Source organism: Zalophus californianus, chromosome 10 (genome assembly GCF_009762305.2).
Source record: "Zalophus californianus isolate mZalCal1 chromosome 10, mZalCal1.pri.v2, whole genome shotgun sequence".
In the NCBI taxonomy this organism is placed as follows: Eukaryota; Metazoa; Chordata; class Mammalia; order Carnivora; family Otariidae; genus Zalophus; species Zalophus californianus.
In genome coordinates this window covers 80053956-80072328 of record NC_045604.1, presented here as the reverse complement: position 1 = coordinate 80072328, position 18373 = coordinate 80053956, and the positions used below count along the sequence as shown (strand labels likewise).

The 18373-nt window shown below is 45.5% G+C and overlaps 1 protein-coding gene across 2 annotated transcripts in view; it reads right to left on the bottom strand.

Annotated features, from left to right (window-relative positions):
- The window catches only part of SHISA9 (shisa family member 9), a 286005-nt gene that overhangs the window by 17703 nt on the left and 249929 nt on the right, over window positions 1-18373 (bottom strand). Inside the window, exons 3-4 of one of the 2 annotated variants that reach the window (XM_027609759.2) lie at window positions 10773-10928; window positions 4006-4053 (exon numbers count right to left, since the gene is read on the bottom strand). In XM_027609759.2, the coding sequence (XP_027465560.1) occupies window positions 4006-4053; window positions 10773-10928 (204 nt within the window). The remainder of the gene's footprint in view (window positions 1-4005; window positions 4054-10772; window positions 10929-18373) is intronic. The other variant, XM_027609761.2, reaches the window with a different exon arrangement.

The window sequence follows — 18373 nt, the reverse complement described above, 5'->3', positions numbered from 1 at the left end:
AGTGTTCCTACTTTCCAGCTATGGCTCCAGCTCAAACCCCAAATAAGAAAATAGTTATATTTCAGCAAACAGCAAAAATACTCATGTTGGAAGAATGCTGGCATGTGAAATTGGTGTTCTAGGACAAATCATGTCTAGGGATTGGGTCTTGAAAAAGGTAGGTCCAAACTTTAGTGTATAGAGAATTATCCAAGGCAGGAGAGTCAAAAAATGGAAAATGAAATTTTAAAAATGAAAAACTAAAAAATGTTGAGGCCCCACGTCCAGTGGTCCCAGTTTTTCTGCAGTATGTGGGCCCAGGATTTTCATTTATAACAAGCATGTCCAGTGACTCTGAGTCCAGTCTGTAAGGCATTCTTTGAAGACTGGGTCCTGGTTCCAGGTCCGATACAATTTTCCTGTATGACTCTGGGCAACCTCGTTTATCTCAGGGGACTCGGTTTCCTCATCCAGAAGAGCAGAAGGGTTGAATAAAGTGTATTTTCTTCGCTGTCATCATTAAAGTATGTTACTTATATTGTCTCCTAAAGTTACTCCCCCAAACACAACGGAGCGTGGATTTTCATGGCCACTGTTTTGGAAATGGTAGAAATGGGTGTTCAGAGCACACGAGTGGCTCGTGCAAGAGCACACGGTCTGCCTCTCATCTGAGCCAGAGTGATTATATCACAGTCCTGTGCTGGCAGTTTCCCCCAAGTTCAGTGCTCCAGCGTAGCACTGGACTTAGCGATATGTCAGGGTCAAAGATTCATTTTTGCAAAATGACCAGATTTCAAAAGACATGGTTAGGAGCGTCCACTGGGCTCGAGGTAGTGATGCTTTCCTGGGAGGGTTTTCAATAATGATGGGGGCTGTTCCCAGGGCTGGGCAGGGGCAGAGCAACAGCAGTGACCACTAGGGGGCGGCGTGCATGGGAAACCTCAGAGAAAAATGAATAGTGGCCCCCAGGGTGTGATGTTTGCCATTTCCCACTCTGGCAGACATGGTTCATCTCCCAAGGGAGCTATAGTCAATGCGGATGGAAACAGGAAAACTTCATCTTCAGGGACCTTGCCATTTCTCCTTGGCAGCTACCCCTTCCTTCTCCAACCTCCCCAGGTGGCATCCACCCCTCCACCTACTCCTCCGCTCCTGCCCTATGTTCCCAGAGCGGGTTCCTAGCAACATTCATGCCCCTGGATATTAAGATGTGAACTGGTTTTCCTGAAGAGAAAAGAGATCAGACATCAAAAGTGTTTGGGGAATGATGTGTTAGAGTTTGACCTTTTTGTTAGCACGAGATTTTCCAGAGCCTTTCATGGGCTCACCTGATAATAGTTCTAAAGATACCAGTAATAGCCTTCATGTGGTTATCACTTTCTGAATGCTAGGCACTGTGACATGCGTTGTACAAGCTACCTCATCTTCAGAGCAACCTAGGCAGGAGGCGACACTATTGTCCCCATTTTGTAGATCAGAAAACGGGCTCAGAGGGGTTGGCTGACTTGCTGAGGGTCACAAGAGTACCCAACAAGGAGACGGTGATTGGGACCCAGGTGTGCTGGGGCTAAGCCCGTCGCAGACTGCATGTGTCCCCCTTTCAACAAGGTGGCAGGGTGTGGGAGGCAGGGGCCGTCCAAACGTCCCAACATTGTTCTCATGCCTCATGTAGACTCCAGCTCTGGAGGTTGAGTAGAGAACACTAGGGAAAGATCAGGGACCCCAGAGGAACTTGGGTCTGGCCATCCCTGGGACCCCTCTGCTCCTCCCCAGACAAGGCCGGATAAATAAAGATGCATTTAACAGGACAGGTGAAATTAGCCCAGTTTGGGTAGAAAGACAGCTTCCAAGCCCTTGCTTTTGACCTGTCCCGAAATATTTTCTAAATGCATCAGACAACAACAAGCCGATATAAGGACAGGGGTGCTGACTGCCTCCAAATGCTGTCACGGGCATCATAATGGCTTTGTTTTTCACAGGGGAGAGAAAAAAAAAAGTTTATGTCTCAAATTAGTAGGTCTGTCATGTTCCAAATTGTTTGCATTTCTAAAAATGGATGTTGACATGTGAACAGTTATTATCTAATGCAAGACCCAAAAATCTGCCTCTCTCAAGGCAACAACGGGGTAGTCAAGGGATCCTCTGCAGACACGTGGGTCTACAGCTCTCTCTCTGGATGCGGGAGTACAATGAGCCCCCCTTCCCTCCCGTGCCCCCGTCAGAGCTCAGGTTGTTTCTGAGCCTCTGGGACCTGGTCATCCCCTCTTCAGAAACCTCAGCCCCCAGAAAGAACCCTAGAGACCTAATCAGAGGGTATCAGCTTCCCAGCAAGATTTCCCTAGTGCAGTGGTCTTCAGAGTGTGGTCCCCAGACCAGCAGCATCGCAATGGAATCTGTTAGCATTGCAGCCCCTCAGGTGCCCACCCAATGCACGGGGAATCAGAAGCTCTGGGACAGGGCCCAAAATCTAGGTTTTAACAACCCTCCAGGGAAGGCTGATGCTGCCCAAGTGGCCGAAATATAAGAACCACCGAGGGCACACTGTCCCTTCCTACCCGCTCACAGGCACTCACTCACTACCTTCTACCATCTCTTTCCTACTTGTCCTTCCACCTCATTGTCTTCTCTCCATCTTCTACCCACCACAGCTCAGGTCACGGCCCACCTGGGTGACCGCAGGAGCCTCCTGGGGGGGGGGGGGGGCCTCCAGGCGGCCCGCCCACCTCCAATCCCGTCTCCATTTGGAAATCAACTTTCGAGAATGTAGAAATGGTCCTCCCAGGGAGACGAACCATGAGAGACGACGGACTCTGAGAAACAAACTGAGGGTTCTAGAGGGGAGGGGGGTGGGGGGATGGGTTAGCCTGGTGATGGGTATTAAAGAGGGCACGTTCTGCGTGGAGCACTGGGTGTTATGCACAAACAAGGAATCATGGAACACTACATCAAGAACTAATGATGTCATGTATGGTGATTAACATAACAATAAAAAATTAAAAAATATATAAAATAATAAAATAAAATGTGAAGTGAAAAAAAAAAAAAAGAAACGGTCCTCCCAGTATACTGCCTAGAGCCCTGTGAGACCTTCTAATTTCCCCAGTTCAAGGTCACAAAAGAGTTCTGCCACCATGGCCTTGGGTCAGTGGCATTCTCCCCACCACCAAATCCAATAGAGGAAACGGGGTGAAGGTGGAAGAAAACCGAGTTTCCTGTCTGTTCTAGAAAGAGCTGCTTCCATCACGACACCCCAGTGGGAAATAACCTAGGCCTTGAGTCAGACAGACGAGTGTCCAAACTGCACCCCAGCTGGACATTAGCAAGACACCCTCGCCCAGACACCCAAGTCCTCATTCTCTAAAAGGGGAAGGGCACGGCCTGCGCAGCTGAGTCATTGGAGCTTTTAGTGACAACATGATATAAAGGTCCAGCCCTCTGTCTGGCACACGGTAGGGAGTGAAAAGTTTCTAGCTATACCCCCTGGTCCAGTCAAACAGCTGGTTAATTCACAGACTCTACCTGACCAGCCTCCTTAGCATCTGATGCTCACCATACTGCCTGGGGAAAGCCAAAAATAGCGTCAAGGCTAATCGTTCACGAGACCCTGAGCCAATAACCTGACTCTGTTTCTCTCTCCCTCAGAAGTTGTGTTTTCTCTCCTGCATTCATTTACCTTGGGGCTGTTCTGTTTGCACCACTTTCTGAGAAAAACCAACATTTCCTGGATGTCTTACCTGGGATGGTGTTTGATAGTGACATCTTCCTTCAGGCAGTGAATATTGAGAAGTGAGGGGTAGCACATTCTTCAACAACAACCCAGAGCACTGATACGCCACACACACACACACACACACACACACACAAACACCTACACGCTGGAACTTGGACGGACTTTCAGGGCCACCCAACGGGGACACACGTGTGGCACCGCGTCACACACAGACACCAGGACTCTTTGTGTCTCCACTGATTGGTGTCAAATCTGACAACACCTGGACAAAAGAGCTGGAAAAAGCCATACAGTACCTTTTGGTGACTTAAGTGTCGCCACTGCCCAGTCACCATCAGAACTTCCTAAAAAAATAACAATGGAGAGATGCTGATCTGCTGGCCGGCTTCCCATGTCCGCTGCGTCCTCACCCCCAGGTGCTGCTGCTGGCAGCCCCAGCTGCAGCCTCCACGAGGCGGGCAGCCCTCAGGGGCCCCGGGAGTTGGGCGAGAGACCAAATGTGCAAATGTGATTCTGCACGCGCACGCGCACCTCCTTCTGCAAAGCCATGCAGCGGTATCAGGATAACGCCCAACAGAGGGTCAGAAGAAGTCCCCTGAAAAAGGCCTAGATGTTTTCAGTTATATTAGGGAGAGAGAGAGATTTCTTAGGCAGTGAAGCTGGCTCTGAATTTCAACCCTCTAAGAAAGAAAGGAAAATTTGAGTTGCATGAGGTCACTTTGGCCAATGACAACACTCTGTTGACAAGAGAGAGATACATTTTGATCCTGTTTTAGTGCAATCCCTCTCCCGAAAAGGGTTGGTGGGAGAGCATTGTTAGCCCCAAATCCAAGGTTCGGGCCAGGCTCTGCGAACTGCAACTTTATATGCTGGGTGGCAGGTCCCCAAGGGGTAGGGGCTGAAATACTGTTGAATGAATGAATGAATTCAAGTTTCTCCATGGAGTCACTTTTCCTGAGGGAGGGAAATTCCCTTAAATGCTAAAGGGATCAAGCTTGTTATCTGAGAATCCCATAATGCTCGGCATATTGTTTATAAATCAGTTTCTCCAAGTTGAATTTCATTTCAGGCGTACTGAATGAGCCCTGGGGGATCACACATTATTAGCAGATCCCACCGGTGGTCCTTTCCATAAAGTCAAAGACCATAAGAAGGGCGATGTCTGCACCCTATCTACCACTGTCTTTGATAGGCCTTCTCCGGAAGATTGGGTTTTACTCAAAGCGGGGCAAACCCACCCACGTGTCCGTGCAGTAGCCTCTGCCCATTGGCTGGAGGCCTAGCCAATCAGCGCGCGCCACGAGCTCCCCTTTCCTTTCTTAGGAATCTACCTGGAAGGCCCAAGTCCTCAGCATTTCTGCACAATTTCCAGAGAGAGATCAGGCTGCCAGCTGAGAGGAGTGACAGGGAACATTCTGTGTGATCTGAATGATTACAGAGCACAGATCCGGCCTCATTTAAACATTTCCGGTTGGCCTCCCAGGCGTGCCAGAGGACGCTCAAATTGCCACACTCCCCCTGCGGATATGAACTCAACACCCTCATCACTCACAACAGAGGGGAAATGACGGGACAGAAGAGTGACAAAGTTAAAATTAAGTGAGACCCGCCTGGGATGATTGGATGTTTCTTCTCCCTCTGAGCCAGGGTCATTGACATCTGGAAATAGCGATGTGGCCCCAAATCTTCCGTTGCGGGTGGATACAAGCCTGTTTGAGTCAGAGTCACTGACGCCGACGAGGCCATCTTACTCCCAGGTGAAGTTCATCACTTGAAGGCAGGAACCATGCCCAGGCCGTGGCCACCCCTGCCCCCCACTACCTAAGACAGGGCTTAGCTCTGGCAAGGCGCTAACAAGTTTTCTTTCATAAATCCACTGAAAATAAGGACACTTAATCAGATGGCACACAGGCTTCCACATATATACTGAAGGTCCCACTACATGCTTGGTGCCCCTAGTGGACATTAGATAAAAATCTGTTGGGTGAAAAATTAAACACTTAGTAAAAGGGGATGGATCTAAGGCACTGAGAGGAAAGGGACATGAGGGAACGTTCTTGGTGATGAAATATTTCTTATCCTTACTGGGATGTTGGTTATTCTAGAGTATGTATATTTCAACAATCACACTATTGTAAAATTATGATCTGCATTATTTCAGCACATGTAAGTTATACTTTATCTATAGTAAACCAATTATACTCAGCACCATGGGAAAACTTCCAACTTCAAACAAAGAAAAACGGTATTTTAGTAAGTTCTCCCTCCAAAAAATGGGGGAATCGTACTCCCAAACCTTTTTTTTTTTTTTTTTTTTTTGACCTGGTTATAACCTTTTGATGCCAGCAATTGCTCTCTGGAAGATAGAATCATTTCATAGAAAGAACACAGGATTCTGAATCAGATAATCCTGAATATGACTCTTGGCTCTACCATGTACCAGAAGTGTGACTCTGGGAAAACTGCTTAACTACACTGAGCCTTAGTTTCGCCACCTGCAAGAATGGGACCAAGACCTCCCTCAAAGTTAAACTAGTAGAAGTCAATCCATGGCTGAGGCGCTCACGCGTCACTTAGGGTTTTCACACACGATTCCTACAGCAAGATGGAAGAGGGAGTTCCTGCCACGTTGAAGTGCATTGTTGCTGTAGTTTTAAACAGGGCTATTGGAAAATGTAACATGGTTCTGGCAAAATAGTCCCTTGTCTGTCAAATAGCAACAGAAAAATTATTTTCTCATTAAAATTTTAATGTAAAAATGAAGGCATCATGGCATTTTATTGATAATGCTGGTATGCCCTGTCTCTTTCTCTCATTGAGTAGCCAGAGTCGTACCGAGGCATCTAAAGGGCACATGGTCAGGAGTTTAACTTTTAGATGCATAGAGAAAAAAACTGGACATGGGGCCAATGGGAGATAAATGCCAACGTGTGGGCAATTTTCTGTTTGCGAGGGCTTTTTCCAGCTCTGGAGGCAGGAGCCACCCCTCTCTAAGCCATCAGGTAAGCCTTGAGGATATTTTCCCACACTCCTCTGTCTTGTCAACACTGACCTACGAAGAACCATAAAATGGGTTCTCACATCGTAACTACCCACCACATGGGTGGCTCCAGCCAGGGAACTCGTAGGCTTAATTAAGTTTTCAGGTTACGTTTCAACTCAGTCTATCACAAAACACACTTCTTGTCTTCAATTGTAGTGGAAGATATGTCTAAAATGTTTAAATCCTCATTTCTGACTTAGGAAGGAGAGTCAGTCGGATGAAACTGGAGCTAGTAGCCATACGTCTGGGCATGGAACTTCGTTGTTCAGGCTATAGACGGGGCAGTGAAGAGGGCTGGCTGACTGCGGGTCCTTAGGACAGCTCAGAAGAGTCCTGTGCTATTTGCTTGCTTCCTTGTTTGTTTTATCAGATCCTCAGTGTGAGTTAGCTTCCTTGTATGTCTTTCCCATTAAACTGGGATAAACTCTCCCTCCCTCAAAATGACAGCTGAGCAACTGCATGTTAATCGAGTACTAGTCTACCTTGGAGATTCAAGGAAAACTATGGCCAACAAACAACTCTGGTCTGGAGACTTTAGTATGTGGCAGTATTTACTGAGGATTGACTGTGTGTCAGGCTAAGCACATTCTGTGCACTATATCATTAAACAGTCCCAACAAACAATTAGCTATTTTTACTATCTTCATTTTACAGAGGGAGAAACGGAGACCTGAGGATGTTAAGTAATCTCTGAAATTATTCGATAAATGTCTGAGCGAGGTCTTAAACTTGGGGGCCATGCCACGTTCTGTCATCTTGCTGATCATCTCATGCTCCTGACTTGATGTGGTGCCCAACACACACTATTATTCACTGATTTTACAAATACACATTAGGAGCACTCACCAAGTCCCCCAACATGGTAGGAGGTTCTGGGGATGCATTGATGAATGGGATAGACATGGTTCATGCCTCAACGGGACCTACAATCGAGGGGCACCAGAGTAAGTGTCTCAATAAGGGGGGAGTGAATGAATGAATGAAACACACCTCCTTGTACAGAGTCTGATGAGGTTTAGCTTCCGACATTTCCTTAGTGTGTGCTACTCTTTTACCGATAATTGGGCAGTGAACCCCTTGGGAACAGAGGCCATTCTGCTGTCACATGACGTATCCCTGAACTGTAGAGAGAAAAGAGTTCTCTTTAAACATGAATGAGTGTGATTTCAATAAGCAACTAAAATAAAATAAAGTTAAAATAAAATAAAATAAAATAAAATAAAATAAAATAAAAAATTAAACCAAACCAACAGTCACCATCCTTTTCTCTCTGGGTTGGCAATGAATGGATGGGACATATTTAATGACCCACAGGTATTCTAATAACTAGGATGAGTGGTATTGTTTCATTTTCTATTTTAAAATTTCCTCACTTTTCACTCCTCATTTTTCACTTGAAGAAGTTGAGGTCAGAGAGTCTCAGTGACTGGCTCAAACTACCCGATGTTCTGGATATTAAAGCCGCCAAGAGAAATTTATTTTTCAGGGGTATTTTTGAACTTGGCAGTTAACCCTAAAGGCTGTCCAAGGCTCTCCTTATTTACTAGAAATTTTTAGAAAATAAGTCTGGTTATCAGAGGCTGCAGAGCTTTCAACAGCAAACAATTTTTTAAACAACTTCCCTCCCTGGTGGTAATGATTTCACTAATGAAATGCACTTCATCATCCACCACATATCATGGTGTGAATTATGCCTTAATAAAGAACCCTTCAAAGAACATTTATTATGGGATTTGCATTTCATTTGTGCAGACAGATGCTGGACACCTGGGTAAGCCATTGGGTCAGGCAGTCCCACTGGACCTCTATTTACTAGGAGTCACAAGACCATCAGTGACTCAGATGAAGTTTGTGAACCCCCACAACAGTCAGAGAAGAAGAGGGGCGCATCAGCCATATCCAGGATTGTGGAGGGTTCTCTAAATAAGATCCTTCAGAGTTTTCTAGAAGATTAGGGGTGCTTCCTTACAACTAAGCTATTCTTTGATTCATGCCAAAGACAAGCTCATTCATTCATTCAGCAACCATTTCAGAAGTTCTCCCTTTGTGGAAGAAACAGTTACTTAAGGAGGGTAAGATACATTTTCGTACTGCAAATTTAATTCTCAATGCCCTGCAGACATTTGCTATGCACAGGATCCCTGTATAAATCCTGGAGAAAATCAAGGAGCATTGTGGGAATATCTATCCAGTTATTTACCCAAATAGCTCCTGAGTTTTGAGGGGGGACAAGACACTCGGCCTAAGCTGAAGAAATGAATTGTTTAGGGTAATGTAACCAGTTCAAAAGGAAAAAGATGTCTGGGTTGATTTTTTTTTAATGCCAAAAGAAGAATCAAATAGAACCAGCAGACGCCATTTATCACCTGAATGCAAAGCTCAGGAAGGGGGCGGGGGGGGGGGGCACCAAACCGTGTATGAAGGCTTTGCAGCTACATCGGTGTAGACGCCCTGACTCTTTCTCTCCTAGGCAACGGCCCTCAGCTCTTCCCACTAATATTTGAGTCTATTTAAGCGTGCTTACGATGCATATGCTGTGCAAACATGCAATATGGAACAGGGGGAGTCTGTGGTCATGGGGTACACGTGAGGGCTGAGTTGGGCACAGAAATTCAACACGAAACGTGGGAACTGGTGTATAAGTCCTTGCGGGGCTTAGGATTTAGAAAAGCCTGTGTCGGTCTGCATGACCTGTGCCCTCGGTATTAGAAATTTGGTTTGCCTGTCTTTGAGTGACTCCATCTGGAAGTCCTAGGCGATGGGGAAAAAATATGAATTCCTAAAGATCCTTGTGGTTCCGATGCTTACCAAGTTCCCACTATACACCTGGCCCTCTGCCGAGCATCAAGATGCTTGTTTCGTGCCTCTGTATGTTGGGGGACCAGGGTCCCCACAAGCATCACAGACACGTGACAGTGTCTGGGCTTTGGTTTCCGGTGTCAGTGTGTAATGGAATTAGGATATTTGACGCTGGAATTGATCAGCAAGCGTCTCCCATCCCATCTCTGACGAGGGAGGACATGAAGACAAGCAGCTGATAATAAAAGCAAGCATGTGGTCTGTGAGTCTTGTGTCTGCCCAAAGTTTGACTTCGCTATGGCTGCGGCTTCCGCCCTATAGAACTCTTGCATGAGCGATGTGTTCAGGAGCCTGGGCCACCATCAGGGTCGCTGTCACCCTCCCTCGTGTGTGAGCTAGGCTGTGGGAGTCTAGTGGCAGGAAGGCAGGCTCCGGAGTGATAAAAACCTACAGGCTGCTTGATTTGGGGCAAATGAAGTTAGACCCCTTGACTCTCAGTCTCCTAATCTGAAAATTGGGATAATAATTGTGTCTTCCTCTTTGGATCCCTGTGAGAAAGCAAGGCAGGTTGTATAAAAAGGTCCAGTGCAATGTCTGGCACTTGGATAAGGGCCCAGTTAGCACAAGCCCCAGGCGGCACGCCCCAGCCTGAAGAGCGGAAGTTGCGTGAGATGGGGGCGTGCACGTACCGACTTCTCAGAGATGGGGTGACTACGGGGGTGACGGATGTTGCCCACTACAGGGCAAGGCATTCGGACACCGGGTGTCCTGGATTCCCTGAGGATTCACGAGGGCAGATGGTGGACGGCCAAAGGGCTGGGCTGTCAGTCGGACCCAAATGAGCCTCCAGGCCCTTCTCCCCGGGAAACAGCCCCCACATGTGTCCTTCACTCACCCCTCCTGCCCCACGTGGCAAGGTAGGACTCGATCCAGTCAGAGAAGCAGCAGCCCAGGGGCTCTGCTTCCCAGCAACCTAGGCCCCAGGTAGAGAGACCAAGAATACGTGTGAGACAGATGGACAGAGAAAGAGGGAGAGAGAGAGAGGAAAGAGACCAAGAGAGAAAGAGATGGAGAAAGAGACAGAGAGAGACGCAGATTTTGAGAAAGAAGAAGAAGCGAAAGAAAAGGAGAAGGAGGAAGAAAAAAGCGAGAGGACTAGAGAAAACAGAGGGAACGAGAAAAAAGCGCAAAAAAGTAGAGGAGAAACAGAACAGCACTCACCAACTGCCTTCAAGGAGGCGTACTTGTTGAGCTCTTTGCCCGGCAGCTGCTGTTCGTAGGGGTTGGAGATCTGGCCCAGGCTGGGGTACGAATGTGGATGGCCCATCTGCTGGAGCAAAGGGGAGGTGGGCACTGCGTTGTTCATCTGGGTTGTGTCTGCAGGGGAGGAGAAGCAGGGCGTGGTCACAGGTGGAGCGGGACCTTCTACCCATGCCCACCATCCCCGGGTCCCAATCTGCCCGCCCTCCGGGGACACGAGAGGAGAGCAACAGACACATCAGAACAAGCGGCTCCAGGATCCTCCCTGGAAAGCCGCTGAAGTCGGATGGGTAATATATACATATATGTATACATAATAGATGATTAACTTCAATCATAGTCATGGAAATGCAAGTCAGAACAACAAGGAGAAGCCATTCCTTTGCCAAGAGATGGACAAACATTACAAGTATGGAAAGGACACCAAACTGGCAAAGATGTGGGAAACTGGCCAGTCTCATAACCTCACATGGGAGCCCAATTTGCCATATTTGCAGAAAGGAACATGGCAGTGTGTCTGGAAACGTAAAGTGAAGGTACATTTTGACCAAATAATACCACTTCTGGGGATTGAGCCTACAGAAATAGTGTCAGGATTCATGGATGTTTGTTCAGAGATGTTCTTTGCACCATTGTCTGTAAAGTGACAAAAATGCACATGCACAGAAATGACCTGAATTCCTATGAAGCTGGTAATTCTTAAATAAATTATTGTACATCCATATTACACGACTGGTACATATCATGGAGCTGTTAGGAAAAAAATGTGTTTAAGAATGAATTAACCCTAGGGGTGCCTGGGTGGCTCAGTCAGTTGAGCTGCCGACTCTTGATTTCGGCTCAGGTCATGGTCTCAGGGTCGTGGGATTGAGCCCCCCCTCGGGCTCCCTGCTCAGCAGGGAGTCTGCTTCTCTCTCTCTCCCTCTCCTCCTCCTCCCCTCTCTCTCTCTGTCTCAAATAAATAAATAAAATATTTTTTTTTAAGGAGTTAACTCTATACATGTCAACCTGGATAGTTTCCTTTGGGTTATATTGTTAAGGGAGAAAAAGCAAATGTGAAAGTAATGCATATAATATAGTATGTTTGTTAAAGAAAAGAATATCTATGCATATTGCTTGAGTGGTGCGATTTGCAAAGACAGAAAAAAAATACGCAAAGACACACGAACCAAGTATTGGCTACTTAGAGGGAATGGGGTTCATGGGGAGAGAGGTTCAAGAAGTCTGTTTGGAGGGAATATTCTCTGAGCTGAGATCCAGAAGTCTAGATGTGGTTATGTGTGGGTGAAGGTGGAGGGCGCTGGGGAGGGTGTTCGGGGCAGAGGGAAGGGCATGGCCAGAAGTCCTGAAATTGGAGGGGATGCGGTGTTTTCGGGAATGCAGGATGCCCCCTTGCCTTGAGGCACACGTGGCTGCAGAACAGAGTGTGAGCAAAGTGGAAGGAGGTGGGGCTGGACAGGCCGGCGGGGCCCAGGAGGCCATGTGAAGGCTTTCCCCTTCACCGTGAGAGCAGTGGGATGGACGGAGGGAAGGGAAGACGAGACGGGGTGGAGTCCAAACGAGGTGATGATGGTTCGGTTTCAGGCAGGAAATACGGGTTCTCCCCAGCTTCATGAAGCGCATGTACAGATCCAGATAAACATGGCGGTGAATGCTGGTGCTGCCTTGGAAGATCGCCTTTACCTGGGATGCGTGCCCATTTCCCGGCTGCTGTCTTGGCTGCACACAGCTCACAGCTGCCCCTCACACCCAGGAAGTTATTCTCGGGAACCACTGCCCTGGGTTTAGTGTGCTTCGTGCAACTCACCCTCACCACCGGGGGTGGTCGGCAACCAGAGCCTGGCTGACACTAGGACACGCAGACCAGCCCTCTGCCTCAAAGTAGAGATGGCTTTATGAAGCAGTGGGCGCTCCAGAGCTCCCAGGGATTGCAACAAGCAACCTTCTTTCCTAAAGGGCCAGACTATAAAGAGTTCCGTCTTTATGGGCCACACAGACTTGTTACAAATACTCAACTCTGCCCCTTGTAGCCAAAAAGCACAGACGTGATGTCAGTGAATGGGTGTGGCTGTGTACCAATAAAACTTTATTTATAAAAACAGGTGGCTGCGAGATTTGGTCCAAGGGCCATAATTTAACTACCCCTGGTCCAGACTTTATCTGAGACTGCAACCCCATCTTTGAGTGGCTCCTTTATCTTTCCTGTTTTGTTACCCTCACAACCTGAGAGGGGCATGTGCACGCGTCCGTGTCTGTGTGTCTGTAGCGCTCCCTCAGAGTCTCATACCCCTGAACCCATCTCTCAAGTGCTGCTTCTAGACGATTCAACCCATGACAGATATGGAATATGTTTGGCTTTAGAAACCAATACACCCAAATGGGAAGAGGCAGGGAGACCACTGCTGAGACACAGAGATAAGAAGAGCACTTTTTATCACTGCACACGCACACAAGCCCGACTGCATAATGGGAAGGTCACCAAACATATGCCACGTAACCCAGCCTCTGGCCAGCATGTGACGAAGTAGGTGTATCCTTCTGCCATGATAGCTTTTTGGCTGAGATTCAGTGGAGGGCCGGAAGGCCCAAGCTTAATGAAATCATGGAAGAGGTGTTGCATAAGGTACAGCTTTTGCTGAAGCATGGACCCCCAAGAAATGAGCATGTGATCCAAATCGAACAAATCACGATGCCTCCTTCATCTCCTAGTGATTGGGCCGGAAGCAAGCATGCGATCTAGGCTGCACCAATCAGAATGCTTCCCTGAGTTTTTCTCTCTGGAACCTTGGAAGTCAAGGAGCCAGGAGGTCATGGATTCAAGTGAGTTTGAACCTACCATGTGCAGTATTTCTTTATTGGGAAGGAATAAGGACAACAGGAGGAAAGCTGAGAAGATAGGAAAGCCCCTTTCTAATAAGTTAGTATGCTGTGGGGTTACTGTCCCTTGTAATGTAGAGTTTGGACTAGTGTAGTTGTCACGCGGATTCCCTCTGGGAAGTGAAGCTGACCAGAGGAGAGGCTGCCCATGTGGCTATAAAGAAAGGCCTGGGGGTTGTGTCAAGATGGCAAAGGCATTGCTCCTTGGTACTCTACAGAGATTAAGTAGAAATTTCAAATGGCCTCAGTAGTAGATTGGGAATGCCCAAAGACATTCATAAGCTAATTTACTAATGTCTTCATGGTAAGTCTTGTTTTTTTTCACCCCGGAAGTAGATCCCAATCATGAGCCTGTCTAGTTAAAGAGCTGACCTCTCCCAAGCCCACGCTTTCTCCCAACTCCCTGCTCCCTCAATCCTAGATCCCACCCACTAGGCTCAAATTTTGTTTCCAGGCCTGCCAGGGGAAATGCTAAACACTTAATTAAAGAAAATAAAAAATCTGTAGAGATGTTCCTCATCACTTGGGACAGCCTTTTATATTATTCAACAGAATATTTAATGTGCTATTATAAAGTATATTCTTCTGGATGATTTCCCCCAAGTCTTGAGCTACCTCAAGGGCAGTGAGTAGTTACTTAATGTAAGTGGGCCTGACCAAGATGGCCCACCAAAGGAATCCCTCACAAAAGAAGAGATGGGGCTGCCCCAAAGTCACTTTCCTGCTATCACACGCAGAGCCACAGGAAGCAAATTTCCAGCCGTTTTAGACAGCCATTTTGTGCTCGCTTCCAGGCATCGAATATTCACAGATATGGAAATCCAGTCTCAGGGCAGCAATCAAGAATTATTAAACAGACATTTGTGACTGGGTGTTTTAAATGTTATTTTCATTTCACTGAATGAGAAGATGGAGCAGACCTGGCAACCCAGATTCTCTGTGAGTTTTGTACAAATATATCCAGCTAAGGAGGAGAAACCAAAGTGTAGATGGGAAGTCAGCCCAGCTTGGAATCCAAGCGAAATAGAACAATAGGGTGAGGGAAGAGCAAAGAGTGGGTAAGATCTGTCCTTGCCAATAGAGGCGAGAAGAAAAGTAAGAGAGAAAGAGAATATGTAGGTATATGCATATATGCATATGTATTTGTATGTATATATGTATGTATGTGTCCATGTATGCATATATTATCTATCAATCCATCTATTTATCTATCATCTATATCATTTAATTTACATAGTCATGGCCATAGAAGGAATCCAACTGGACCAACAATGTCTTGCTCTCAGGAGGACAGTTTCTCTTGTAGACACACTTTGGCCAGAAATACCTTTCCCACCTCACCTCTGTAGAAAGGTACTTCCTACCCAATGCCACAAGAAAAATTTTCCCTGCCTCATTTTAATTTTGGAACTCATTCTGACTCTTAGAAATAACTAACAAGGACTTGCTGTTCTGGGATGCTGTTTTCCATCAAGAGCCTCAGTCAACAAACAAGAAGTTGATGATGTCCCCGCGCTCGCCTTCCAAAGACAGAAAAGGAGGTCTTACGCATTTAACACTCATTTTCAAAGAAGGGTGGGATAGAGCTACTCTAATTGGAAGCATCTGGCTAACTTACCCCAGGTACCTGCTGTGTAAGTGCCATTATGTGTGGTATACCTTAGTCACTGAACAGAAATAAAATAAATGCAATTCAGAGAGGGTCAGCTGAGGTGAAAATGCTCAGTTGCAAACACGGAGGATGCTGTGGGCTTCTCAGTGTAGAAGAGACAAGTAACAACTATCAGAAACTGGACCAGTTTGGCTCGTCTTGGAAGAAAAGCAACAATAGCCAGTCTTTCAAGGCACATCACAGGAAGAAGAGCGCAGAATGGCACAAGATGGTCAAAACGGTGTAGTTCTGTGTAGTGTACATTATGTGCCAGGTGCTTGGCAAGGAATTTCTCATGCACTATATCTCCTCTAATTCCTACATCAACCCTATGAGGTAGAGATCTACAGACAATATATCTTTTAAAATAAGGTTTTCATTGTAGAACAATTTTAGATTTGTAGAAATACTGCAAAGATGGCACCAAGAGGGGCGCCTGGGTGATGCAGACAGTTAGGCGGTGGACTCTTGGTTTCAGCTCAGGCCGTGACCTCAGGATTGTGAGATCGGGCCCCACGATGGTCTCCGTGCTCATCGCGGAGTCTAACTGAATTCTATCTCTCTCTGCCCCTCCCCACCATGCTCGCTCGCTCGCTCTCTCTCCCTAAAATAAATAAATAAATCTTAAAAAATAAATGGTGCCGAGAGTTCCCATATATACCCCAGGCCCAGTTCCCCTAACACCTTGTGTTGTATGGTACATTTGTTACAAATAATGAACCACTTTGATAAATTACTATCAACAGAAGTCCACAATTTATTCAGGTTTCCCCAGCTTTGACCTAATGTCCTTTTCCTGTTCCAGAAGCTCATCCCATTACCACATTAAATGTAGTCATCACCTTTCCTTAGGTATCTCTTGGCTGTTAGTTTCTTAGACTTTTGTTGTTTTTGATGATTTTGACAGTTTCGAGGACTGCCAGCCAGGTATTGTGTAGAATGGCCCTTGAGTGGAATTTGTCTGATGTTTTTCTCTTGACTATACTGAGGTTATGGGTTTGGGTGAGGAGAACTGTAAAGTGACATTCTCATCATCACCCATCAGGGATACATACTATGATGCTTTATCACTGTTGATGTTAACCTTCATCACCTGCCTGAGGTAGTGTCTGTCAAGTTTCTCCACTGAAAAAGTATTCTATTATTTTTTCTCTTTCCATGCCATACTCTTTAAGCCACTCTGCACAACCCATACTTAAAAGATCGAGGAGTTATTTTCCACCCCTTTCAGTATAGAGTTTCTATGTAAATTATTTAGAATTCTTCTTCATGGGAGATTTGTCTCTTTATCTCCACTTAATTATTCAACCATTTATTTTTATCACTGTGGACACACAGACATGTATTTTATTACTTTGGGGTATAAACCAATACTATTTTATTTTGTTTTTTCTCAAATTGTTCCAGGTTTGACCATTGGAAACTTTCAGTTGGCTCCTATAGCCCTTTTTTCAGAGCTTCCTTGCTCTCTAGTGATACAAGATGCTCTGGGTTCATCTTGTATATTCCCTGTCCAGTGCCAGAATCAGCCATCTCTCCAAAGAGCCTTTGTTCTTTTTATTGTAGAATTGTGTTAGCAACTAAGATCTGGGTGCTGGGTGTGCTCATTGCTTCTGGTCTCTCTCTGCTGACAGAGTAAGGAAATCTATGTGTGTGTACTAATTCATATGTACAGGTGTCTACAAATATTTGTATATGCAACCATCTGTATCTACCTTAAGCTAAACATGAGTTCATCCTGCTATCTCTAACTCTAATCACATGGATCATTCTAGGCTCCTCCTCTTGCTTATTTGTAAGCTCTTACTCTAACAATAAGAAACATGGCTCCCTATTAATATCCACTATCTGTTCACTCAGTTGTTAAGTCCAGTATACATGTCTATCAAATCAGAATTATTACCCCAGATCCCCATGGGAAACAACTTTATCACCTAGAGCACAGTCTTGAGGACAATGGATTTTTCAAATTATTAATGTGTTTTTCTCTTCTGTCTTCCTACATACATGATGGGCATGACATTCACATGTCTGGGTAAGGCTGGGGAATTAGGATTTATTACAGAAGGAACACAAAGGAAAATGATGATGGTGATATTAATTAGTTAATGATGAAGATGGTGAAGACACACTTATATACATAATACACAAAGAAGTGTTATTAGGTACCAGGCACTATTCTGTATAAGAACTAATCCCATCATTCCAAGCATCTCTATGAGATACTATTATTAACCCCATTTTGCAGAGGAAGAAGTCAAGGCACAGAGAGGCTTTGTAACTTGCCCAAACTTATACCACTTGCATATAGCAGAGCTACACTTTGGACCTAGCCTTCTGACTCGGGAATTTGTGCTCTTGGCCACTTCCTTATTGGCTCTAAGGGAGTTAAATTCAAACTTCTGACATTCAAAAAATTATTTTGCAGCCAGACAATAATACAATTTTAAGTCACATGACTGACTTTGGAAAGTTTTTTTTTTAATTCCTTTCTCTCTCTCTTTTTTTTTTTTAGTTTTTAAAATTTAATTTTAAATTCCAGTAGGTTAACATAGTGTTATATTAGTTTCAGATGTATAATGTAGTGATTCAACAATTCCTAATTCATTCATATCATTCAACATATCACCCAATGCTCATCACAAGTGCACTCCTTATTCCCCATCACCTATTTCACCCATCCCCCCACCCAACTCCCCTCTGATAACCGTCAGTGTGTTCTCTATAGTGGAGAGTCTGTTTCTTGATTTGTCTCTCTCTTTTTTCCTTTGGTCTTTTTTTTGGGGGGGCAGGAGTTGTTTCTTAAATTCCACATGTAAGTGAAATCATGGTATTTGTCTTTCTCTGACTGACTTATTTCACTTAGCATTATACTCTCTAGCTCCATCCATGTTGCAAATAGCAAGATTTCGTTCTTTCTAATGGCTGAGTAATCTTCCATTGTGTATATATATATACCACATCTTCTTTATCCATTCACCTAACGATGGACACTGAGACTGCTTCCATAATTTGGCTGTTGTAGATAATGCTA